General features: G+C 41.3%; 1 protein-coding gene across 1 annotated transcript; it reads left to right on the top strand.

The window, feature by feature from the left end:
• The first annotated feature begins 8,043 nt into the window (after positions 1–8,043).
• Positions 8,044–19,119, top strand: NPTX2 (neuronal pentraxin 2). The gene is made up of 5 exons (XM_032197700.1): positions 8,044–8,481; positions 9,894–10,110; positions 13,498–13,742; positions 15,198–15,377; positions 17,378–19,119. The coding sequence occupies exons 1-5, from the start codon at positions 8,044–8,046 to the stop codon at positions 17,603–17,605; spliced, it is 1,308 nt and encodes a 435-aa protein (XP_032053591.1). The 3' UTR covers positions 17,606–19,119.
• Positions 19,120–26,910: the final 7,791 nt, after the last annotated feature.

The following is a 26,910-nucleotide window of genomic DNA, read 5'->3' as shown; positions in this document are numbered from 1 at the left end:
ACAGTGTTAGTGAAATAAATCAATTTCAAAGGCTCTTAACATTGTACAAACAGATTGATTGGGTTTTGATGTATAGATGTCTCATTAATTAAAACTTTTTTAGGTAAGTGCTCTAATTTATCTTTGTTCATCATTACTATTAATGTTTCAGATAAGTTTTATGAGAGCTTAGACTTTGATGCTTTAATCTTCAGTTGTTTTTAATCATTTCATTTAGAAAGGGTTTAGCTTTGTATGAGCTGCTATGAAAGTGATCTTTAGTTAAACCTGTGAAGTGTGAAAATCATCTGTCAAAGCAGATGTACAACATGTCTACTGTTAATATCTCTTTGCCCTTTAATCCTATTTTTCCGGCTTGTGTGGGCACTGACAGTTGACTCAAGTTTCAATCAAACCTAGACAAATAGGATTTTTCCTGCCCTACAGTCAGCTAGTCAGACAATCAGTGATTTTTTCACACTATTCACAAACTCATTAGACCTTTGTTCAGACTGGCTGAGGCACAGCAAGGATTTAGAACGTGCTCTTTCATAGTCCAGGATATTTTTGCAATACTTTTATTTTTCATTGCATTTGAAAATGAAATTATGTAATTTGCAACTACAAATTTTTGACATGTGTTATATAATACATCTAATAGATACAAACACATTGAAGCTGGAACTGTTTCACAAATGAATTACCACAATGCAATTCATCTCACAATTCTTAGAATATTGCAAACCAATTAAATGCAAAGTATGGACATTTTTTACATTGCATTACCACTGTTTTGGAATATGTTTTTAAATGGGCATACATCATTCTGCAAAGAAAAAATTAGTCTGTGGCATCATTTCCTGATGGCACACTGTGAAACATACTGAATGAGGCAATTAATATAAAATTATCAGTGAATTAAGGTCTTAGATAATGCAACTATACGTGGGGAAGCAACATTATGATGCTGAGTATTTGTGTTTTATCTTAGTGGGGAATTAGCTAGGTGCTATAAAACACACAGAAACTGGACAATTGCTTCCCCAAAGATCTAATAGTCTTAAAAGATTAAAAAATAACAACATATGGGTGAAAACAAAGAGAGCTGAAGGCATGTGGCAGGAAGGGTGAAGTAACTTTGTGACAAGCATTAAAATCAAATAAGTTCATTTGGATCTACCCCTCTGAAAATGCGATTGCAGCCAGGCCAAATAGAATTTGTACAATGACAAGTAAACGTGTTGTTGACAATTCTAACCTGAAAAGGGCTGGGCTGGTTAACTTGCCTCGTGCAGAAGTACCGCTTAGCACAGATAACCTTACCAGGGCAGGGGATGAAATACCCTACACAGGTCCATAGTGGAGCTGCCATTGATTTCGGTAAAGCCAAAAGACTTCAAAATCTGATTGCCAGTGTAGCTAAACTAATCTCCAGATCCTCTACCAAGTCTGCAACCTGGCCCCAGGTGTTTTATCTGAAACATAGTTGGTGCCGAATCCTTAGCTGAAATTGCAAACCCCTTTATTTTGTAATTTTCTTCTGTCGATCTTCTTTCATCTGTGCACATTGTAGTTTCTTGCAAAAGTACCTTCACAGATGATGTTGTTTGTTTTTTTGCCTACCAAAACTCTGGACACTCTCCATGGATTGGTACTTTGTCACACTCATTAGAACTTGAAATAAAGCCTATTGAGGTGACTTAACATCATCTCATAGCACCAGGTACTTTGGCATTTCAAATGCTGTATGGGTCAAGACAAAATAGCATCTCTAATAGTCAGCCACAGAATCAGGCACAAAAATGGTGAAAGGAAGAAGGAAATCCCTGTAGAGAGAACTCAAGGTTATCACTCTAATTCTGACAGAATTGAAAAACTAACTCACCGGCATGAAAGACTTAGCTTCTTCTATAGTAATGTTCTCTAATGGAAAGGCACTGAAAGTTGTTCTGCCTTTTGTCCTGGATTTCTAATCTCTCACGTATTCTTTTATTTCTTTCCCTGTCACAAGGTGGGCACATTATGTTTTATTCTGTGAATTCTAGCTCTGAATCCAAGTGTGTATTTCTGGTGTGGTGACTTCAAAACTGTGTTTACCGGTTTGTGAGTGTGTGCTTGCATCTAATACACCCATGCAGTAATGTAAATGACTGATGTAAACGTGTATTTCTGCTTTACGTACCTGTACCATGGAAAAAAAAACACCTGATACCATCATGACAGTGAACCATCTGGTCAAAGGATACAATTTCCCTGTCAGCAACAGGGAAACTGAAACTATTCACCTACCACTGGACTTCCTAGTGTGTAGGACTGAATGGATTTGAAGGGGCTAGCATAAACGTATTGACTGTAGAAACCCACCAAGACAAGCCCAAGTGTGGGCTGTACTAACTATCCATACGGCAGTATTTGGAGATGTAACAGGAGGTAATTTCTCCTGCTCTGTACAGAGCACTGTGGCGCCTGCACTGGAGTTTAATAACCGTGTGCCATAGCTACCGCACTGCAAGCTGCAGTCCCTGCTGGAGGTGGTGCTAATGGGCTAGCACAGAGGAGATGCTTCTCACTTGTTACAGAAGGAAGTGCAATATTTAGTCTTTTCACAGTAGCATCTTATCTTGCAAATTCAAATCTAAGTAGACTATGAGCTTTGAAAATAAACCTGAACAATAAATACGCGGTTCTGAACATGTAAAAACACTTGATTCTTTTCTGTATGTCTATATGTAGACTTTAAAATGCATTAGCATGTATTCTGCATATTTCTAGCCCAATTCTGTATTCTATGTTTCATATCGCACTTGGAATTGGGGAAAATTCTTTCACCCTCCGGAAGATATGCGTTAATGACTATTGAGTAATAAAAGCCGGCGAAGGTCTCAGTGTTTGTTCTCCATGCAGGTAACCTATTTAATTTCTCAAATGTATTTCTAAGCTTGGCATTTAGGGCTAAATGTCTGCAGAGTACCAGGAGATAATGGGTCCTGCAGAAGCTGACCTACCGTTTCTCAGGTTGGAGAATAGTACCACAGGGTGACAGACAGCTTGTACGCATTCTTGGCAAGGTCTCCTACTCCTGGCCTCTAGTCACCAGCAGCAAATGGGAATGCTAGAGGCAGCGAGATCTCTTTTAAGTGTCTTAAGTCCTTTGAAAGTTCCTGCAGTGATTCTCCCTGACAAAGGTAGTATTTGCAATGATTACCTCTAGAGTAGGTTCTGTTTTCCTTCTGCCAGAAGCAAGACTGTCCTAATTAATGATTCTCAGAAAAGTAATGTATCATTTAGATGATCTAGAGAACACCTGAATTTATTCAGATCAATGGCAAAGATCCTGTTGAGTTAAAAGGGAATACATTTTTCATTTATGATTTTCATAGAACTGCCTAAGATATGGAAAGAATAAGGGAGTATGTCTCTTAACGATTGGTTTCTTCTAATATTCTATCTATATTTTATCAATAGAAGCTTTATAAGACGGGGATATTAAGAACATCTAAAGTATGTTGAACAAAATCCTCTCGCTGCAGTATCCCTAGGTGTTGTGACTTTTAACGTCTGTAGCCTAACCTAGGTTTCCTGGTTCTTTTCCTGTAACTGGGTCACAACCTCTCCTCCCCCACTGAATTTCCTGATACCAACAGTTGCTGGATACCAAGCTTCTTAAAAGTTTCGGAGTTCAGTTCTGTAGCAGACCTTTAATCAGTAGCCAGGAGATCGTTATACAGTCTGAAGTAGATACTAAGGATTAAGCAAAGACTCTGCTCATGTCTCTGATTTCTTCTGCAAACATGCTCTGAAGGACACTGAACAAAGTTCCTGATTTCAGGCTTTGTTGCTGGTGCATTGTTCTATAGTTTTGCTAAAGTTTTGATACGAATGAAGTTGGTCATCTTTGACAAAGTGGCACATTTGTAAGGAATTACACAAATTATGCAAGGTTGAAAGGGCAGATTTGTTTGTTGATCAGTTAGATCTTTGAGATCACTACCCATAGCATACCAAATGCTACAACCAAAGTCTACATTTGGTGTAGACTCCTGTTCTGCTTTCAGTGAAATGGATTAGACAATGTAAGCTGTTTGTCTACACTTTTTAAACCATGACTATTCAGAGAGAGATGCCCATATTTTACAGTTTCAAAACGGTTTATTCCCCATTTGGTCCCTGAAATGAAGAAGTCATTTCAAAGTAATCAGCACTTTGTGGCAATTACTGTTGTAGTGAACACCTCTGAAACCCTCACTACTTATCAGAAATCAATGAATTAATTTAGTAGAAAATACTTTTTCCTATCTGTATGTTTTCTAATTGTCTTTTAAGTGTTAATTTTTTCTTCCTTACTTTGGATAGCCCAGCATTAAATTTTACTGTCAACTTTTCCATAATCTTGGCTCCTGGTGACAAAGAAATCAGATTTTTCCCAGTAACAGTTTACATTTTTCTTTTTTTTTTTTTCTTCTTTTCTTTTTTCTTTTTTTCGTCTTTTGATGTATTTTTATCGTATTTTAACTTCTAAGAGTTGTAAATGGTAACTGAAGTAGCATTTTCTTTAAAGTGAATGTGCTAAATAAACTACTATAATCTAGGTGATATAAGCAATGTTCTCATACAAATAATAAGCATCAGGTGAGACAATGTCCCATTGTGATGCACAGACATACAGGAATAGACAATTTCTGCCTGGTGAGAGTTTACAATTTGAGAAAGGCCAGAGAGAAAAAAATGAAAAATAGGTTCATTTTACAGACAAAGAAGTGAGGCATAGAGAAATTAAAGATATTTTTCTCAAAAGTTCCTGGGGCCAGGCTGTAAAATGTAGGTACTGACTAACAAAATTGAACGTTTATCACTTTTGAAAATTTCACTAGGTAGTTAAATGCTTAACTTCCACTAAAATAAAACCTGAATTTCCAAGTCATATATAAAAAGATCTAAATTGAGCTTAGATAATTAGGACAAAATTTCAACTGAATATCTGGACAATTATGAGTGGAATTTTTGGACACACCAATGTGTCCAAAAAATAAGAATCTTATCTGCCATCTGAAGATATTTGTATGCTGGCTTTTATGTGCCTAAGCCATGCTTTAAAAATGTGTCACAGTCTCCTAATGCATTTAGAAGTTTCTGCAAGATTGTGTTAGTTGTTTGGCCAGTATTGTAGACAGAAGTGTATTAGCAGAATTCTATGTCAGGTCTCCTGAATTCCAGACCTGCATCCTAAACACAAAAATCTTCTATACTTGAGAGTCCAACTGCATTTTGCATTCATATTAAAGTTCCAGTATTATATATTACAGTTGTGCATCAAAGATAAAGACAGATAGCAGCTAGCATGCAAATGCTGTATCCAAAGAGAATAAAGCCCTTTTGAAGGCAGCAGAACTGTCAAAGTTAAATTAAAAATTAAAAATCCATTCTGTGGGCTACAGAGATGCTAGGCTGCCTGACAGCCCCAGAGCCAGGGAGTTTTAGCTGCAACAGTAAGTTATCTGTACTTGCTGTGCTTCTCACTCTACCCTGATCGACTTTTATACCACACTGAAACATAATCATTGTACCTATAAAATGCTCATCTTGGTCATAGGGGAAAAAAACAACTCCTCGAGAGTGTTTTTTTTAAAGATCTCGGATTATCAAGTATTCAATTTGTTTATGCCTTAGCATGTAATATATTAAGATGACAGACTTTCTACTTTTTATGATTAATGATTTATTATTTATGATAATGTACTGCTGCATGTTAGTCACTCAAAATGAAGATTGATATGGCCATCAACATATAAAAACACTGGCTATATTCACAAACAGCGTTTTCATAAATTAATGCCTCCATCAAGTGTTGGTCTCGGAATCTGGAAGTGGGGTAGAGTAGGGTGATTTGGGTTGGGTATTTTTGAAAGCACTGAAACACTATAGAAAAATACTGTGCATGTTAAGAAGGATGATGGATAAGATCTGCTTCTCTCCGTGTCTGTCCACCCTCCCTCCACACTTATGCCCTCACTGCGTGGTGACTGACATTTCTGAGTCTGTCGGGATTCTTTCTTGTTTTACTGTCCTCACCTGTCAAAAAGAAACAGTATAGTAATAAAGGACAATACTTCTGTTGTCATAAGCAATTTACCACCATATACTGTACAGAACTTTGGAAATCAGATGTGTATTGCCTGCTGCTGTTTGTATTACTTTTCTGTGTCCCTGAATAAGAGATTATGACGGAATCCATCTATAATTAAGCAAAACTTTCAAGCCATAGGTTGCTTGAATCTCAAAAGGAACAATACCTTTATCACTGTCATGGACTAAGTCAAAATCTTTGCTTGATTTTACACCTCTGAATTAGAAGGTGGGTTTTAAAATCTGGATCAGGATTTTGAAATTCCCATTTAAGTACAGTGTTTAAGTATTTTCATGGGGTACCATCACAATTCATGTGATAGGGTGTGGAATCAAGCTGTATAAAAGCAATAGTCTATTGTTGCCCTACAGTAGGGTCACAGGTCTTTAAAGGCAAAGCCAGCATTATGTAATTATTTTATTAAGATACACTGCTTCACTTGACATTCGAGAGAAAATGTGACACAGATGTGACTGAATGATCTTAAATGTAGAGCAAAAGATGTGGTATGTAATTGCATAAAGGTTTCAATAGCTCTCAGACTTGTGTGGACTGGAAAGACGCTGTGTTGACAGAGGAGATGTTCCCAGTATACTTGCGTGGTCCTCCTCATCACAGCATCCAAAAATTTGACCAGCTAAGTTATTTATCAGTGATACCCTGTTAATTTCAATGGGAGTTAGATGTCTAGCTAGGGAGTCAGAGGCTGAGTGCTTACATCCCTTCCATCTGACCAGGCAGCAGGACAATCTCTTGAGACCTGCTTTCCAGACAGAATTCAGACAGAAATTGGAGCTTCTGGTTGCTTATTAAATGCCGTCCTCTGTTCTCTCCCTTTGAGTAGGCAATACGAGCTGCATCTCTCACTTGTGTGAGTTAACGGCGTCTGCAGTCAGCTTTGACTGAGGTGATTTTCAAACAGGGCATTGCTGGAGGGATTGAACAAACTAACTGGACATCATGAAACAAGTGAGTTAGCTATCTCTGTGGTGCGTGCTCCTGCAACTTGCTAACTCAGTCTGTAGCATAAAGCAATTCACACCTGCACTGATTTTTTTTTCAATGACATATTATTTCTTGTTTTTCTTCACTATAACTAGGCAAGTTATGTATTCCATAGTAATAATTATTTGCCCTGTGTTAAAATGTCTTTCTTTTCATACATAAATTTTCTAAAAATGTGAAATTCGACTCAATGGTTTTCAAGTCCTAAGAGCAGCCTCTGCTGATGCATGAGGAAATTGTTTCTCTGCTTTTCCAACAGAGGCAACAGTTTGCGTTGCCTGCCCGTGAGTAGTTGGCGAGGACGATTCAGCTGCGGTGCGTGTGGCACATGGAGAAATAGGCAATCCTTCACTGCCTGTACGTTTTAAGTGTGGTCAACGTCAAAAGCATCTGGTACCGGGAATGATATAGATAAAACTGCAGTGGTGTTACGGTCCTCTGTAAAAACTTCTGGTGATCCTTCTCAGAATAGCCCCATGCCCGTTCCATCATCAAATGTGAACGCTGCCCTACCGAAACTTGGACCCCCCTCGTTTTTGTGACACGATCTTTGAGGCAGGCGCTCGCTGCCCCAAGCCAGCGCTGTCCTGGGCGCGGGGAAGCGGCGTGACCTGCCCGGCCCCACCCCGACCCGACCCGGGCGCAGGGAGCCGGGGGCCGCCTGGGCAGCCCCGCCTGGCCCGGGCTCCCCTCAGCCCCTCGCCCGCCGGCTTCCCCCTCACAGCCCCGGCCCCCGGGACCGAGCGGCGTCAGCGGCGGCCGCAACCAACCAGCGGCAGCCGGGAGCGCCCCCCCCGTCCCCTCCCCGCCCGATAAAAGCCGCGGGCCGGCGAGGCGGGACGGGGCGGCGGCGGCTCCTGTCAGCGCCGCGTCCCCGCTCCGCTCCCGGCAGCGCCGCGTCCCCCGCCCGGCCCTCGCCCGCCGCGCCCGCCGGGATGCTGCCCGTGGTCGCCGGGCTCCTCCTCGCCGTAGCCGCGGGCGGCCGGGGGGCGGCGGGGGAGCAGGAGAGCCCGCCGGGCAGCCGCTTCGTCTGCACCTCGCTGCCGCTGGACGCCGCCGGAGCCGGCTGCCCGCTGCCCCCCGTGCCCATGCAGGGCGGCGCGCTGCCCCCCGAGGAGGAGCTGAAAGCCACGGTGCTGCAGCTGCGGGAGACCGTCCTGCAGCAGAAGGAGACGATCGGGAGCCAGCGGGAGGCCATCCGGGAGCTCACCGGCAAGCTGAGCCGCTGCGAGAGCACCGACGGCAAGCCCTGGAAGAAGGAGATGGGCAAGGGCAAGGACACCATGGGCGACCTGCCGAGGGACCCGGCGCAGGTCATCGACCAGCTCAGCCGCACCATGCAGACCCTGAAGGACCGGCTGGAGAGCCTGGAGGTAGGGCCGGGCAGGCAGCCTTCCTCCTGCCCCAGCCTCCTGCCCGAGCCCCCCAGCACGACCCCAGCAGCACGCTTCGGCTGCGCGGAGCTCTGCGAGCTGGCTGGTCGCTTGGCTTGTGTCCCTTGAGGTCTTGGCTCATCCACTCGGCTTAATGGTAGCAGCCCGAAGGTCTTCTCTCCAAGCACGTTCTCAGCGTGGGGAGAGGTTATGCGGTTTTAGTGCTTGATTTCTGTGCTAATATGCCTAATTCTCTTTTCCTGGGAATGTGGCTTCACAGGGCTTGAGGTATAACGCTGACATCTGTAGCGATAAGACCTTGGCATATGGTGCTGAGCCAGCCAGTGGTGACAAGGAGTTTGTGTAGGGCAGGTTGTGAAGATGAGGTGATGGGTTTAGGGCTGGCATTGAATAAAATGAATGTGATTCTGTGTGACTGAATACAAAGGGGACTCGGTCCAAGCTTGCTGACAAAAGATTTCCATATGCTTTTGGGCAGTGCCTATGGTTGAGTGGCACTTGTGGAAACAATTTATAGAGTATTCCCACACGAATAGTGCTGGGCACTGTGTTTTGTCTTCCACACAGAGAGATCCGTAGGTGTCCTTTTGCTCTCCTCCAAGCATTCAGTGGTGCTTGGGAAGAGGATGGAGACTAACTTCCTAAAGGTTATTCTCTGAGGTCTAAACACTGAGGGCTGTTTTTCGGGTAGTTCTGAATGACCAGGTTGTGTAACATTATTGTTGCTGGGTTTCTGAGGCACCTTATGTTGGCTTTTTTCTTTTTTAAAATGTTGTAGAAGGGACAGTCCACTACAGTAAGATGTAGGTAGGTGGAACTGTTGGTTTCCTGGTATGCTTAAAGATACCAGTGTTGCTTAACAAAGATTTTTGGTTATTGCAGTTTAAAGAAAAATGCTTTCACTGTTAGTATCTAAAGTTGATCTAAAGAGTATCTGACTCCATGCTCTGCAAGTCAAAACTGAGGAAACTAGTTTGGTAAATTTGCTTTAGAATTAGTTAAACTTTTTTTGTTGAAATAATAGTTTTTCTATTTATGTAAGTTGGTAATGTCATTTGCAGTAAGTAAAGCAAAAATTGACTAATGTGCCACACATACCCATAGTAAAGGAAACCTGGCTTCCTACATTGATTTTATTGAACTTGAATGTATGAAGACTCCTTCATGTGAAACACTGGAAGCCTCTAACAAAAGTGCCCTTTTGTTTCAGGACCTGTTTTGCTACAGTGCTGATAAAAGCACTGAACATGACAAGCACTAAAAGGCAATGCCTCTTTTGTACTTGCCAGAGAACTCAGTGATCCTGCTTTCTTTCCTTTTAGTCAGAAACATATCTACATTTAACTTGTTGTTTTAGAAATGGCATTTTTTTCTTCTCCTTTCCCTTAAAGCACCAACTTCGAGCCAATGTGTCATATGCAGCACTGCCTAATGATCTTCGAGAGATGCTCCAGCGGAGACTTGGAGACCTAGAACGCCAGCTCCTGAGCAAAGTGGCTGAGCTTGAGGATGAAAAATCTTTGCTTCATAATGAGACATCAGCCCATCGGCAGAAGACAGAGACAGCCTTGAATGCATTGCTAGAAAGAGTGTCTGAATTAGAAAAAGGTAATTTGCACAAAACCTAAACACTTCCCCATGCTGATTTATTTTGTCTCCTCCCCCCTTCCAGCACACTAGTTTAAAGGTGTGTGTTGAGGGAAGGACAACAGCCTGTTTCTGGTTAAAGTACTGGACTGAATATTAGGTAACAGTGCAAATACTTAAATTCCTTTCTTCCTTCTGTCAGAGCCTTCCTGCATGGCTTTGGCTTTCTGTCTCTTATGTTGGCATATGTGAGTGTTTAGGATGAAATTCTTAGTGTTTGTGAGGTGGGAAGTTAAATAAAGAGGCAAGTGGAAATAGGAAGAAGTACAATATTGGTGTCAGGTAATTACCTGGGTAATGTCAAGTACACATCTAAGTAGAGCTGCCTTTATTTGAACTGAAAATAATATAGGCTAAGCTAATTAGCACAACTGCCTTTGATGTAATAAATGGTGTCTTTTGCCAGAACCGTTTCCTGCTACTTTGGAAATGTCACTGGTAGGATAAGGTTTTTCCTTCTATTACTGGATATGCCATTGAGTAACTGCAGGTAATTCAATTGTGTCCTATCTCAAGTACATAGCCTTTGGAGTTTGTAGTAGATTACACATGGTGCCACTGGGGGCACTCTCTTAATCCCAGACATTTAATGAGATACTTGGGTTAATTATTACTGAGATCCGTATGCTTGAGTAGGGTCCATTTATTTGAATTACAAAGGTCTGTGAAAATGAGCTGAAGAACAGAACTGTATTTCTGGAGTGATTATACACACCTACTGAGTAGACAGTGTAGGACTAGAGTACTGGTAAATATCACTGTCCAATCTTTAAATGATTTTTCCAAAGTGAATAGGCCTCGTCCTTAAAAGCAGAGTAATGGACATGCTTTCAAAATAGCATAAACATGCATATCTCATGAATTTTAAAATGAAGCCTAATGGATCCATTTGTATAATACTGCATTAATGTTTTCATTTTAAAAGTGTGAAGGCTAGGGAAAGAGGAAGAGGAGGAAGAACTCCTGTATAGACTCTGTCATTTAATGCTTTTCTGAGAGCTAAGATAAAACCTACACTGCAACTAAAATTCTGGAGAACTGGTGGCCTGTTAATGTCTTATGTGGCAAGTATTGCTAGTCCATGTCTCTGGAAGATGTGACTCATATCAGTAAGTCATCAGAAAGAGAAAGGCAGTAGTGGGAGAACAAGAATGTGTAATTTGCTTGGGCTAAAAATAGCCCCTTCCCAGCTTCCTTTTTTTTTTTTTTTTTTTTTTTTTGTATGTGTGTGGGGAAGAGAGAGGGCTGTCTTCGTATAAGTCTCCAGGGAAGTGAAGTATTTGGGCCAGCAACCAAGACACAGGCTTTCTTTTGGTTGTGTAATTTGCTGTCTGTTACAACACGGTTTGCTTAGCTGTTCTGTGCCTTTGGCTCCTCAGTCAAATCAAGGTGAGGGTAATAATGACCTAAGAACTTAATGAATCCGTAGATTAAATGCAGTCAGTACTTGAAGTGATCTGACATTTTTTGAAAACAGCATTTCTACAGTGCTTTTATTTTAAATGACATGCTGTTTAACATCTATTCCTGACAACTAACTGAAGTGCCATAAGCACCTGGTCATTCTGAGATTAAATGGAGGAAGAACTTACCTTCCAAGGTGGCAGTATGCATTCGGGATTTTTATCTGTCACTATGGCAGAAGTCTTTAGTTACCAGTGGAGCAGAAAAGCTTGAAGTTCATACAACTGTCCTGATTGCCAAAGTCTTCTGGTAATTTATACCAGTTATCTCCTTCAACTGAAGTATGTGTTTCAATAAAAAGCAGGACTGATGGGAGGACTGGTCCCGCAACTGGTAGCGCCTGGCCTTAAATGTGATGCATAATTTTGCTGGAAACACAGACAAGTCACTTGCTGTGTTTAAATCCAAACCCCTTTAAAAGGGAATAACAATATTTTTTGCCCACCTTGTCCACAATTAATTGAAATTCTTTAGGAAAATAATTTCATTTTTCATTGTGCATGTACACATTGCCCAGAACAGGGGAATCTTGGTACCATTTGGAGCTGTGGGTGTTTTCGAGTCATAAGGACAAACTGTAAAAGTGCAATTAAGATGAATATTGTTTGTTCTTTTCCAACCTATTATTGCTTCCTTAAGCTCTTTCACACAGTGACTAACGCTCTCAATGGAGTAAATTTTTTATTATTTTGACATTGGCTGTGCCAGCCTAGTGGAGGTTGCTCAACATTAGCCCGAAGACCCTACTTTTATTTGCTTATAAATTTGGAGTATTTCAGTTTTTGGGCTGTAAGGTCCTCAAGACAGATGCAAGCATCAGACAAGCTTTTTCTTCTTCCACCCCCTCTTTCTGTGAAAAATGCAGTCAAAACACTTCAGTTGCTTCTGAGAATCAGAACTGAAAGAATGCCAACAGTTTAAAAAATTCATATGAAAATTGTGGCAACCTTTTGTGACAGCAGCTCTTCATTCGGATTGGAGTGTGAAATTTGGCCATTTGGATTGAATTTGTTTTGGGAATGTGAGTAAAGGAAATGGGTGGGAATCAGGTTGTTAAAAGGATGAGGTTGACACTGTACTACAGAACTGTGGGGTTTTATTTTTTGGGCACAATGTGGGATTTCTCTCTTCCTTTTAATATACTTAAAATCTAAAAAATTACTTGCAAGTAACTACATCAGTGTCTAGTGTTTTGGTAGTTCACAAGTTTATATCACATTTTTCTTTGTCACTTTGAGCTTCAGCTTTATATTTGAGTTCAGAACTCCACTGGATTTGTCTATGGGTAGAAAACAGTTCTAAATTTAACTCTGCTTTTTGGAAGCTTTCTGGAATATATGATTTTTTTTTGTTATTTCAGATTGGCCATCCAAATCAAGAGCATCAACCTGTTTCTCAGTCTGCTATCTATAAAATTGGGATACTGCTGCTAGCTCCCTATGTAGAAGTAATAGGAAAAGAAGCATCATTTTTGAAACACTGTTGTGCCTTAATAATGAGTATACTAGAGATTCACTGTTTAGTAACAGTAAATATGTTTTAAAACAGTTTGAATTGTGTGAGATAGGAAGGCCTCCAGCCACGAACTGAGCAATGAAGAAAGAAAATATTTAATAGCCTCTCATTAGTTGTATGCCATCTATTATTTCGCTCTGAGTGAGGAGGAAAAAGAATTAGCATGATGTATAGAAGATCTAGCTGTATTCTCTAACTGTGCTGCAAAATCAACATCACTAATCTTCAGTATATTTTTTTGTGTATCCTCTTCAACATGAGTAAAATTAAAGTTTCTCAATATAAATTATATTATTTTCCCAGCCTGAATTACATATACATATTGTTTTGTTTGATGCTATAGATTTTTCTTCTTCAATGTAATTCTAGGTAGTAGTGCATTTAAATCACCTGATGAATTCAAAGTGTCCCTTCCTCTTCGCACAAACTACTTGTATGGGAAGATCAAGAAGACTCTGCCAGAGCTGTATGCTTTTACGGTGTGCTTATGGCTGAGGTCAAGTGCTTCTCCTGGAATTGGCACTCCATTCTCATATGCTGTTCCTGGGCAGGCTAATGAAATTGTCCTCATAGAGTGGGGGAATAATCCAATTGAACTGCTAATTAATGATAAGGTAAGAATCCTTTTCACGTCTATATAGGCAGAATAACACTGCGTTTCTATGCCTGAACCCTTGGTACCTCTGCAGTAACTCATTCTCTCTGAGAGAGCCACCTCTGGGCCTTTGGGATGGTAGAAGAATGTGTACCCGTCTGTTGTTGCCCATCTGTTTGTTGCAAATTCATAAAAGTACTCTTAATAAAGTCGATTGGGATATGTATTTGGGTACTGAGGCAAGGCTGTGTGGCATCTAGGTATGCACACACCTGTGTTTGTCCTCTCAAGTTAAAAGCAGATCTTGGCCTCTTGAATTTTGTATCCCATCATCTGTTTGGGAGGCATGTAACTGTGGCTGCTTTTATTATGTTTTGTGACTGAAACATCATTTGGAGCATAACTTTTTCAGACTTACATCTAGATGCAGAAAGCAACATCTAATTGTCCCTCATGGCTTCACACCACTGATGTTTTTTGAGTTAGACCCGAAACAAGACCTGTTGAAACTCTGCATTAAAACAGACTGGATACTTCCTTCTTCATCACCATCTGCTTGGGTTAATTATAAAATGTAAATAGTTAAAGTGACTGGATTTGAATCAGTGTGAGCAGAACTAGATTCTTAACTTTGCCTAGGCTGTATTGTAGTGTAACTTGCCTTCAGGCACATCCCTTGTTTTCTTTGGCCTGTTAGGTTTCCTAGTAACTCACTGTTCTCTGAGGGATCAGGTGTTTATGAATTTACAGCACAACTCAGCTGGTTCAGTCACATGGATAGTTAAGGACTTGTAACAGTCCTACCATCCTGCCAAATCAATAAAACCGAAATCAGATTATCTTTAATGGCTTATGGAAAAGAAGGAGACTTGAGCATGCTTGTTTTTAGCAATAACTTTTCATCTCTTAACTATTATGTCAGTTGTACTAACATTCTGGTAAGTTTTTCTTTCTTCCACATCACAGCTGCTTAATAGCCCACTACATTTGTGTCTTTATGTTGACTTGGGTAAGTTTTTAGATGAAAGTTCTGAAGGAACAGAATCCCTGCATAATAGCTTCCACAGCAGACTGAACTATTTGTTAGAGTTCTCACTGCAAATGGTGCAAGCAAAATGTAGACTTGAAGAGGAACTTAACATGAGCACTGGGTTGAAAGTTAGCAGTGAGATTTAAGTAAATGCAAATAAATATGCAGTATCACTGGGTTGACAGCAGCTTAGACTCTAGTACTTGTGTCTTGATTACAGATGAAACAAGGGTCTACATCTGGAATAAAAAGCATGCCCCTTTTCCTGAATACGGGAGAGCTGGGACAAAATAGGAAAATGTGGATTAGTATCTGCCCCTAAAGCTTATGCCTCTGCAGACAGTGGATAAATACGGACCCTTTACAAACATTGTGCTTGAACTGCCAGACTTGGTTTACAACATTCATTATTCTTTGTTTTTGTTGTTGTTGTTTTCTTTGTAGGTTGCCCAACTCCCTCTCTTCATTAGTGATGGAAAATGGCATCATATCTGTATTACATGGACAACAAGAGATGGAATGTGGGAGGCTTTTCAGGATGGAGAGAAGCTTGGCACTGGGGAGAATCTTGCTCCTTGGCATCCAATTAAACCTGGAGGCGTCTTGATCCTGGGTCAGGAACAGGTAAGTGAATGATTCTGTGTTCCAGGGTTGTGTTTTGTTTTGCTTAAGAAAAACAAAACAAAACCCCACAACACACACAACACCAGAAACAAACAAAAAGCCCAATAAAAAGGACAAAGGGAAATCAAGGACCCCCCCAACCAAACAGCAGCTGTGAGACAATTTGCTTGTAAATGCTTGGTCTTGTTGTATACGTAGTATCTGAAAGATTAAAACAGCAACAAACACTTAATATAATCATACTTTGTTATATTATGTTTAATTTATTAAATATTCAGAATATTCATGTTGCAACTCATTCCCACTCTTAATGCTACAAGGTGCAGCTAGGTCAATGATCTGGGTAATGCCTTAAACGACATCCTTGGAGCTAGGTTGCTCAGTGCTAGCAACATGGCCAGTTGTTTCAGAAGTTTCAGAAAAGGAGAGAACTGGCCAGTGCTGTTGTGTAAGCACAATCAAAAAGGAGCTTCCTGAAAGCAGACCAAGGCTAATTGCTTTGAATTTTTTTAATTGAAGCCAAATTGGCCACCCCCCTTAGCACATTGCTGTTGTTTTTTTTCCCCTCCATCTCCTCATTATCCCAGAAATAGTCAGAATGTTAGTCCCAAAGCCCCAAATTAGACAAAAGAAAGTATATATGGGGATGAGGGGACCAACAACTGTGGGCACTGGAGTGCTTGTGGGTATATTGGGATCTTCTATCCTGATAACCTATGTAAGTGCCAAGGGGAATTCCCTCTAGGCCAAGTTGTGTGGCTTTTCAGGTGTACACATCTTTACAGTAGTGGATCCTATCACTACTTTAGAAGTTGATGCCCACTTTAAAGATGAGTGGGAAAGGTATGAATTCTACATCATATATTTAGTTTCTCATTAAAGGTAGAGGTAAATAGCTCTCTTAAAGCAAATGCTAATAAAGTTTGAATATTAGCATTGCCAACAGACATTATTCATGAGGTTGAGGGTAAGTCCTTTCTGAATATGGGAAAAGAAGATTCAAAATCCCTTGATTTAGGCAATAGCTTAATGAGATATTAACTACGAGTTGTGTGGCTCTATTATCTTGGTGTTTTTCTCTATTTGTTCTTTGAATGATTATATATATATTATCCTAATAAAAATCATTGCTTGTAATGCATAGCAGGAAATATTCTTTCTCCAGGATTCCCAGGTTCACAACTGGGCAAGGCAATGAAGAATTAATTTTGTCCCGATGCTGATTTCAGTAGCTCCTTACCCATGACAAAAGTGACAGAATGGTAAATTCAGAATCCTAATACACTCTGTACGGCAGATGCTCCAGCTCACTATTAAATGGCTGGCAGCTTTTTCTGTAACTCTCTCTTGCCATTGCCTGTACTACGCTTGGCTCTGTCCTGTGCTATCAGTCCGATCACACTGTCCTTCAGTAGTGAGTTGAGCAAATGAACACTTCAGGCTTGTGCAGTAACAGTTGGCATTACTCAGTTGGTTCAGCCAGCAGAAGCCTGTGTGTCCAGATCCAAAGATCCCATCTTGTAGTCCCTGCAGACCATTGGTCAAGGGCTGCAGTAACAGTTTAATCTATAGCTATAAAACTGTGAGTGATCTTACGCATCTATGTAGTTCTTGCTGAAGCTTTCTTGTGCCAAGCTTGCAAAATGGGTCCTAAATCAGCCTCAATATTTACAGCTGCCTTCCTGCTCTATTAACTGGGGGCAGGGTTAGTTAAGTGTAGCTGTAACTGTAGGTGACTGTATACCATTGTGTGATGATGTACAGTCACTACTGTTTGCTTTGAATTGTTTTGAACCATTTCAGACTGGAGCTTTTACCTGTTCCACACAATGACATCTTGCTCAAAGTAGCCCTTCTAGAAACTTGAAGTTGCTTGTCCCTGTCACTTACCTCTGTGCCTCCTTTTAGCCGCGTGGCTGTGGGTGGGAGGGTCTTCAAGTTTGATGAAGAAAATGCTGAAATAGTCTTCTCATCTAATCCTAATTCTTCTGTGCCTGAAGGACACAGTAGGAGGAAGATTTGATGCGACTCAAGCCTTCGTTGGGGAAATGAGCCAGTTCAATATATGGGACAGGGTTTTAAAAGCTGAAGACATCATGAATATTGCTAACTGCTCAACCAACATGCCTGGCAACATCATACCCTGGGTTGATAACAACGTTGATGTGTTTGGAGGTGCAACTAAATGGCCTGTGGAGACATGTGAAGAGCGTCTGCTAGATTTATAGCTGCAATTGTTTCCCATTCAAGTGCCCCCTTTAGTAGGACAATCTTCTGTGCAATGTAAAGCACTTATTTTTCTTTGTCCTTCCCTAACTCCTTAAAAAAATGAAATAAATTGCCTCAGTGGAAAAAAAAAAAAACACACCATAGTTTTGGGGCATTGAGCCTGACAATGAAAGAAGCACTTCTTGTCTAGAGCAGCCCTTCTTTTCTTATGGGCTGATCCAGAAATATGCTTTGGCCTGCAGCCGCCTTTGGGTTAGGCCCAACTTTAGGACATCAGTTCTTCTGACAGGGATGGGGAGCAGTTATCAAAAGGGATAGTGTAGTTAACATGTTAATGTGCAGTGTTGACACAGCACGAAGACTTAACAGGCTAAATGTGAATCCTTCCTTCCAGTCTATTGTCTCCCCTTCGAATTGAAGCCATTCTTTTTTATCCCTTTTTAAAGAAATCACTTTATCCTTATATTACAGTGACTATGGTGCAACTGTGGATAGAGCAGAACAGCCACTGTCTGAGTGCAATGGTCTTGCTTCTTAATTTACAGTTCAGAAATCTTTATTTTATGGTAAGGAGGCAATGTATTTGACACATGCTATTCTAGTTCAATTTGCAGAAAGGGCTGTGTAATCAGCATAGCTCCACTGAAGTAGAGAAGCTTCAGGTAAGGCTCTGTCCCAAAGCCTGTCTTTCCCTAGCCAGGATCCCTGTATAGATGGTTGGATGAAAGATTGTATTTGTATTTTCTGTAGGCTGAATGTACTGAATTTGTAGTGACCTGGCTTGTAAACTTTTCTCTATTGTTTCTCTTGCTTTAGTCCATGTCTCTTCTTTAAATATAGAAGCTGTGATTAGGTGAATTTCCGTTTTCTTTTGCTTTGAAAGGCCTTTTTATGAGCAAGTGCCAAAGTTCAGTTTCAGCTTGCTAAGAATCACTATATATTTTTCCAACATAAGTCTTCTGCACTGTTTTCTATGTTATTATAATGGTCCTATGTAAAACGTGCTGGTTCTTTCAATTCTTGTTGACTGTCTCTCTTCTGTAAGCACTGGGCTGACTACTATATTTTTTCATTTTCTCTCAATATTTTGCAAACAATGTTGCTGTTTTCCTTGGCATTGATGTGACTACTTAGTTTGTGGCTCGCGGATAGCAAATGCACTGTACTGGGAAAGAGTTAATACTTTTGTTATTTAAAAGAAAAAGAATTTAAATGGGTGGGGAGGGGAAATTTATATAGCTATATATCATATTTTATTTTTCATATGTTTGAATTGTAAGAATAATATGGTGACAGTCCCATTTGTAGGATAAAGTTACATATTTCCATTAATATGTAGTATGCTGTTCTTAAAAGAAAATTCTTATAATGAACTTTTAATTAAAATGCAATGTAAAATGAGTCTCATAATTACTTTGTGGTCACACAAGACATTGAATGTTCTTTTTCATTACTGCTGTGAGTTCTGCTAATATTTCTCTAGACTGATAGAAGTACAGACCTAACAAATAGATTTTTCTGGAGTTGCCTTAATTCCCTATATGTCTTAAATCACAATCTGTGAACCAAAAGGGTCTTTGTGTGTGTGTGTGTGAGTTGTGTGTGTTACCTTACCTGGGGACCCTAGGGTGACTATATTTGGATGTGATGGGGTGTTGCAAGCTCTGAGATGTGACCTCCTGCTGTGATCAGACTAGTGCTTGTTTGTGGGGTGGCTCTGTGGGAGTGGGATGGGACACAGAGTTAATGTTTGTTCTTCATTTTTACAGTAGTGAGAAAGCAAAAGTATAAAAGTTTGCTGCTGGGTGAAAGTGCAGCTTGTAGGCATCTTAAGAGTCCCAAGCCAGTGTGAGAAGAACAGTTCAACAAACAGAATGAAGAAAATGTGGTAGCAGAGGCACTACATCTGTGCAAGTTTTAAAGTGTGGCGTCCACAGCATCTGACGGTAAACAAAATGCTCTGCTTGGTAAGCTAACAAGCTGATGGTGTTCTCTATAAGAGGAAATCAGCTGCAGCAGAAATGTTTCTCCAGCTCTGACATTCTGACATCCTTCTCCAGCCATGGAGAGTTTGAGTTTTCTGTGGAATATTACACAATTAGATTTCAAAAGATCTCATTTGGATTTGTTAAACAAACAAATAAAAAAATCCCCACAACAGGGTTGGCATTTCCCATCCCTGCAAGAAAAAAACAGACCTCAGCATCCCAATGTTGTATGTCCTAAGGTCAAGGGGAGCACAAAATTTCATTCTATTCTCATCTTGTGAGACCATCTTATGGGTCAAAGACCTGCAGAGGTATCAGCCTTCTACTTAATCCACCTTTCTTTATCAGCTCTTTTCAAAATAAACTGTAGGAAGTGAAGACTGGCATTCTCTGGGGTGAGGGCTGCCCTTTGGGAAATAGCTTTTGCAGATCTCACTTTGTGCTTGAAAAGGTGCAATGGTGAAATTGTCTTGGATATTTTCCTGCATGGCTGGGAGCCTGCAGACAGAAGTGCTCTACCATTAACAGTTTGGTGTTTGGATTGGTTTGTTAGTAGGGAGAAGCAGAGGGGCTTTGCTCTTCAGTTTGGCCGTGCTGATCTTTATTTGGAGAATTACGCTCACAATTTTAATTCTGTCTTTGGCACTGCCTAGCAATGAACACCTGAGTAAAAAACTGCACCTGGGTGGGGAGCTGATGGTGGGTGGGGGCTGTAATTGCCTTGTTGTGGGCATGCTGAGAACAGCTGCTCTGGGGGCTGCCCTTAGGTGGGCTCATCCTGGGCAGCAGCTGCCTGGCATCTGGGGTTCTGATCTGGCTGTGAGAAGAAGTTGAAAAGATTCAACTGCAGGAGTGTAAGAGAGCTTCAGAGTGGAAATCAACGCTAAAAGTAGTTGCTTTCTTCCCAGGTATGTCAAAGTGTTCGGGCAAGAGGGCGTTTGGGGACATTCATCCTGTTACAACCTGACCTAGAGCTTGGATGGATCTTTTCTGCTAAAGATAAACAGCAAAGCCCTCTGGTTGCTTTTTATTGACTGATTACATAACTGAGACTGTAGGGATCTGGAGGCAGGTTTTTTTTTGTTTGTTTTTTTTTTTTTTTAAGATGCTGATTCTTTAGTAAAAACTATAGCTGAACAGTATATATTGAGAAGATTATATATATATATATATACACACTATATTTTTATCTTTTGTACAATACTACCTTTTTCATTAAAAAGAAGAAAAGATGTATATTGATTTTTATTTTTTTTACCTTTATCTCAAAATGAAAAGCCATAACTGTTGTTTTTGCTGTTCCACGTTCTGGGAGTCACATGTTTTATGTGCATCTATAAGCAGATGGCAAAACAGGAGTAAATATTACCATATTCCAGCATCTCGACTGTTTATAGAGCGTGGAAGTGACAAGACAACCTTCGGTTCCCAAACCGCTCTGAATGCACATAAGTAATAACTTATGGAAAGCTGACTGACAGCTACAGCACTTGGAAGATGCAGTAATGCAGATTTCTAGGAAATCTGTTTCTGTTTAAAAAAAAAACAGAGCTAGGACTCCTAAGAGTTGTGTCAGTGATCACAGCAAGTCGACCTCTTGGGAGCTGTGAACTGGCTACATCCCCAGCTTACTTTTTGGGTGTGAATGCTGCTCAGTTAGCTTCTGCTTTGCTCTTCTCTGTTTGTATGCATTTGCTGTGTTTAATGGCTGTTGAATAAGAAGGATCTAGCCGTTGGTTGGTAGGTTTAAGTCCAGTTTATATTCCTTCAAAGATGCTTGGGGGGCTGTTGGGGGGCGGGGGGCACGCTATCTGTCTAGCTGTTAGAAAGTGTAGGACATGTTGTCCATTTAGTATTTGTAAAGAGCTTTGTCTTTGTGCTTGCTGCCTAACTAGAGCTGGGAGTTGCAGAGGGGAGGAGGACGGCAGCTGTGCCTCACAGCTGTGAGTGGGAGACCAACTCCTTTGTGCGGATGACTTGCTCCTGGGCTGTGCTTGCTCCTTAAATTGTTACTTTAGGTCTCAGAATGGCAAGGAAGACCACAGTAATTCTTGCCAGTGAACTCTTGTTTTTGCACACGCCTCCTCAATAGTTGAATGTGTGAGATTGCAAGGAAGCAGCTGAGTCTGTTTTGCTCCAGAGGGCTGTTTTTTTCAGCCCTTTCCCAAAGGTGAAATGCAGGCTGGCAGTGAACCTGCTCCATTGAATTAATTGTTTAGAGGTGGCACTTCTTCAATCAGAATAACCAGTGCTCTAAAAAACTGTTTATATAAACTATAGATTAGATTTATTTCTTGTTTGCTAGTGGCACCTATCTCTAAGTATGAGGATTCTTCAACCAGCTGCTGTTGGTTCTCCAGGTTGAGAGGGAAGATCAGCCTTCCTCTACCCCATCGTCCTCCAGGGAAACTTGAATCTTGCTGGGGAGTGCAGATACAGAAGAAAGCAGCCTGGCAAAAGCTTTTGCTACAGATGATGATCCCTTGATGCTGCTGTAGGAATCTGAGACTAGACACAGCAAGGACTCACTGTGAATTAGAGATCTGCTGATGGAGAAAGTCAGGTACCATCAAAGTCACAGCAGAAATGAAAGGTCTACCGGTAGTCAGGGACTCTCAGGGTTTTGGAGGTACTGAGGGATATTCTGCAGAGATCTTTCACCAAAACTTTCCTTTTTCTCTTGTGTGTAAAGGAGAAAACTGGACCTTGATAATGTTCACAGTTCAGTTATGAGGTTTAAATAATACATGAGTTTTACAGAGCTAAAAATCTTCTGGAAAGAATTGAATTAATTGCACCCCTGGCTATAGCCATTGCTAAAAGCCTGCACTTAGAAAAGTATAAATTTGCACAAGGAATTCAGAGGTCCATTTCTTACTGTACAGGAGAGCAGGGATGAGTGAGGGCTGGTGTTTTAGCCAAGCTTCAAGGACAGAAGCTCTCTGATGGCCTGGTGCTACTGGGGAAACCCGTGGTATATTTGCTGTGGAAGCCCTGGCGTTTCTCCTGAGGTGGCTCCCAGCACACATTTGTCCAAGCAGGTGAGCTCCTGGCGGTGTTTCCAGGCTCCTGTCCATGGTTGTGGTGCTCCTGCCGTGTGAAGGGAGCTGAGCAGTGCTCTTCCACAGCACCAACCCACCCCCGTGTTCCTGGTCAGCTTGTGTGGGATCGTGGGGAGCAGAGCTCACCTTGCAGAGGCAGCTCTCTAGCATCAGTGGCGTGGTGTGTGCTTTTCTTCCAAGCTAGATGTTTTTGCAAATGTTTTGCCCTGAATCTCAGAGCACTAAGCTGTTCCTGACAGTGTTTCTGGAGTGCTTATTAAGATTAATGGATAAGAGTTCAAAAGGGAACTGAATGAATATTTTGTAGAAGGACCTAGATGTTTTTTGAGGTACTAGAAGCTCTTTTATTTAGTGTTAAAAAATGAAATTAAACTAGCTTATGGTTACCTTGAAATCCTTATGCTACTGTATCAGAGTTGGTCACCTAGGCTCATCTCCACAACAAGTATTGCTCTCCTGATCCCATTGGACAAAAGGAAACCTATTTAAAGGGCAAACTCCTATGTTAAAAAGAGTATATTTAAACCTCCTGGGTAGCAGCACTAGGTAAACAGGTGACTTATAACTTTCCATTTTACTATTATACTCACTGATTGCTGTCTATTTGCAGTGGGAAGCCTGCTGTGCCATCGTGTTGTGGTCCCAGGCATGGCTGTTCTACCTGTAATAGGAAGCACTTGATTTGCCCCCTGTTTTAGAGGGTACAGAGCAGGCAGCTGCTTCCTTGCTGGCTTGAAGCTGGGGAGAGGTTGTCCTGTGCAACCTTCTGTCCCTGCAGCTGCAAAGGGGTCTTGGGAGAAATAGCCTGCACTGACTCTTAATTTAGTGTGAGATTTCCCTGGGGAGATGTTTTTGGCTGACAGAACAGAACAGGCCCAGGTTTGCTTTCCAGGGATGATGTAGCTTGCGGGAAGGTGCTCTCTTTCAGGTTAGAGTTTCTCTTCTTGCCATATTTTATTTTTTTCTTCTCTTTATGGCCAATTATAAATGGTTGATAAACACCTGTAATAAAATACAGATCTGCATTGGCAAATCATTTTTTTCATTAAAGAAAGCTGTTACTTACTGTGTGGAGAGTACATCTCCTCCTAAGAGATGGAATTATTTATGGGAGTGCATTAATTAGGTTTTTCAAGGCTTCCAAGGTCTTGGAGCTTAGAAGCCAGCTCCGGGGATAACTGCAGTAGGTAAATACCTCTCTGTCTTAAGTGTAATTTAATAGAACTGGAAAACAACTGTCAATATGATGTGCTTGGGACACTGGGGGGCTCTTGTCAAATTGAAAGCCAGCACCTATAAAGCTCTTGTAAAGGGGTGAGCACAACTTTCCAGCTGAGTAACTGTGCTGGTCCCAGGCATCCAGGCAATGCTGGGGGTTTCAAGAGCTGGTTTGGTTTCCACTTTTACATCTATATATCAGTGTTATCCTAATTCTGAGGTGTATCAGCACTCTGGCTCACCTGTTGTGATTGTCATCTTGGTAAACAGCAGATCTATCTCCGCTCTCCTGTTCAGCAGCAGCTTCAGAGCTTTCACTAGTGGCGTTGTGCGTTCCACCTCGAGTTTCTGTGCGTCTGTTCATGAGTATTTGGCATTGTTCAAATATGCTGCTATGGTTACTCAGGCGCTGTTGACTGCACAGGTCAGCTTGGAAGAGCTTTAAACAAAGTATTTGGGACAGAATGCAACACTCACTTGTGAATTTAAGACCTGGCACATCGATTTGAACAAGTTACGTAGAGAATAATGTCTGCCTTTTTTTCCCTACACTTGGGATTTGGAAAAAACATAAGAAAAATATTGCTTTGACGCCAGCCCAAGCAATGACAGTGGCTCCTGCTGAAAATAGAAGCCAGACTGTTTGTTCTGGGAATAGCCTGAAGGCCGGTAGGGCTTTGTGCACACAAGTGGCAGGAGGATGTACAAAGCGAGAAACCCACTGAAGAGTACAGGTGTCCTCAGCTGCGTCAGCACAAATCAAGAATAACTCTGATGTGGATGGGGCTGACTGCAAATCTTCACCACAGCAAGACACCTGCACAAACATTTGAGGGCTGAATTTTGCAGCCATTGGGAGATGGAAGGGGTTGGAATAGGATTCTCAGACCTCGTGGTGCCATCTCATGGTTCAGGGGTAAGGTGCTAGCAGCTCCCTTCTGGAGACTGAGGCCCAGTTTTTTTTAGCGGTGAAGATTTGGGCTGCTATGAGGATGGCCCATTGAGGGCTGTAGCCATGATTTTACTCTTCTAATCATGAGCTAATGTGAGCTGAATTGACAGGAGGTGGTGTTTGGGTCCTGGAAACTTAGTGAAGTCTGTTGTGTACTGCAGCATGGGCAGGGTTTGAAAAGGGACTGCTGTAAATTGTCTTTACAGATGCATAGTAGCACCTGCACAAAGCTATGCTGTTCAGTGCCTTTCTGCATACTTTACCCTGAAGAAACGAACGTGACTGAAACAAGTCTGTATTTCCTCTTCTGGTTATACTGGAGGCAAAATTTCCATAGACATGAATGGAAGGGGAACAAGAAAGTGTTTGAGACAAGACTGAGCATGCTGGTAAAAATGAAACACAAAAATGTGGTGTGACTTGAAAGCTATTTTTGAAAACACAAGCTGAAGTGGGTTACTCTGGTTACACTGGTCTGTTATGTCCTTTCTTTCCTTCTTTATTCTGTAATTTTGAGGAGACAGTGAGGAGTCCTTAGAGATAAGTTTTGTGTGTTAAAGGGGGAAACGTTCTAGCATTTGCTGAGCACAATAAATATCACTGCCAAATGAGCACGTCCCTATTCTGATATGGCAAAGATATTGCAAATGAGAATTCATGTCAAGCCATTACAGGAAGCAAGAGTTGATTTATTACTTTTAATTAAAATATTAACTTTGCTTTCTCTCTTGATTGTCTCCCCAGGAAACTGGGCGATGGTTGGCATTTTCTAACTCTTGGAGCAACCTCTTTGGTGGGTGGGTTGTACAAGGGGCTCTGTCTTCTACTTCTCTCCCCTTTTCCTAAATCTTGGGTGCAAGTATGCTACAACTGAAAGCCTGGACAAAAAAACTTACCTACTTTCATTGTCACAAGTAATAGCAGAACGTTACTAATATTTCTTAGGTTTGGTTCTGCTTTTCCATTCAGTGTTTGGAATTCAAAGGCATTCATATACTTGTTTTTCAGGTGAAGGATGCTAATTTGAATGGCATTTTCACTGAGCTGAGAATTGGCCGTTCTCTTTATGTACTTATTTTCCCTTGGTTATTGTAGCAGACTCCTTGCACTTGCAGGAGGAGGGCAAGACAGCATAACCCACTTGAGAGGGAAGTGGAAGGAATCTGTGACCATAGCAATACGTGTTGTAAGGGGAAAAGTTGTCTCTGAATTCAGCAATAGAGATTGAAAATAATGTCTGTCGTGGTCATTGTGGACATGGAGAGAACCATGTTCCCCTTTGGACTTTGCCTGAAGGTCAAATTCGTATTTCAGTAGGTTACACTGCAGCAGCAACTGACTCCAGATACGCTTATTTTTATCCTACTGTCCTGTGGGGGGTGTGTGTGAAGTCTCTTTTCATTACCAGACATAGTTATTTCCCTTTCCCGATGCAGACTGCACCACTCTAGAGCAGTCTGAATTAAATGCCAAGGTGAAGGCAGGTTGCTGTAGAAACCCATGTCAGATTTGCAAATGGTTGTTGTGCACCTCTGGGGCCACGTTACCAATAAAGACTTTTTTTTCCAATGGTATTGAGAAATGATCCTTCACTACTAAAAACCAGCTGGAACTACCAGCAGGCATATGCTACAGTTTAGAAAGGGAGGGAGCTGACTGTATGACAAGTTGTTCGGGGAACTGCTGAAACTTTGGGAACCTTCCCTTGGCTTTAGAGGGCTCTGCCCATAGGTCCCCCTGTTCACTGCAGTCCGTGCAGTTTGTTGCATCCCAGGTGGTCTTTGCTTCCACCATGAGCTTGTTGATACGAGAAAACTGTTCTAGAGCACTGCCTTCTCGTGTCCCTACGTGAAGCATAAAAGCGTGTTGGTGACAATTGTACATAAATTGTGTGTCGTGAAGAGCTGACAGTACTTGATTCTGAAACATTGTTCTGGTGCTTCCTGAGCATCCCTTTGATACCTCTGCATCTTCTCAGATTAGCAATGCTGTTATAATAGCACATGGCACAAGTCTAGTTACATGAGCTCTTTGGTATTTGACTGTTTTTTGAGCAGCATTTTAGGCATTATTGAAATATTTGT

The sequence above is a fragment of the Aythya fuligula genome, chromosome 15 (assembly GCF_009819795.1).
Source record: "Aythya fuligula isolate bAytFul2 chromosome 15, bAytFul2.pri, whole genome shotgun sequence".
Classification (NCBI taxonomy): domain Eukaryota; kingdom Metazoa; phylum Chordata; class Aves; order Anseriformes; family Anatidae; genus Aythya; species Aythya fuligula.
The sequence above is the reverse complement of the archived record's forward strand: the minus strand, read 5'-3'. Positions and strand labels throughout refer to the sequence as shown.

Bases quoted from the DNA above. Each gene is read 5' to 3' on its own strand.
- NPTX2 (XM_032197700.1), top strand. From the start codon at position 8,044: ATGCTGCCCGTGGTCGCCGGGCTCCTCCTCGCCGTAGCCGCGGGCGGC. The intron at 10,111-13,497 runs GTAATTTGCACA...ATGTAATTCTAG, and splicing joins AGTGTCTGAATTAGAAAAAG to GTAGTAGTGCATTTAAATCA. The intron at 13,743-15,197 runs GTAAGAATCCTT...TTTTCTTTGTAG, and splicing joins AACTGCTAATTAATGATAAG to GTTGCCCAACTCCCTCTCTT.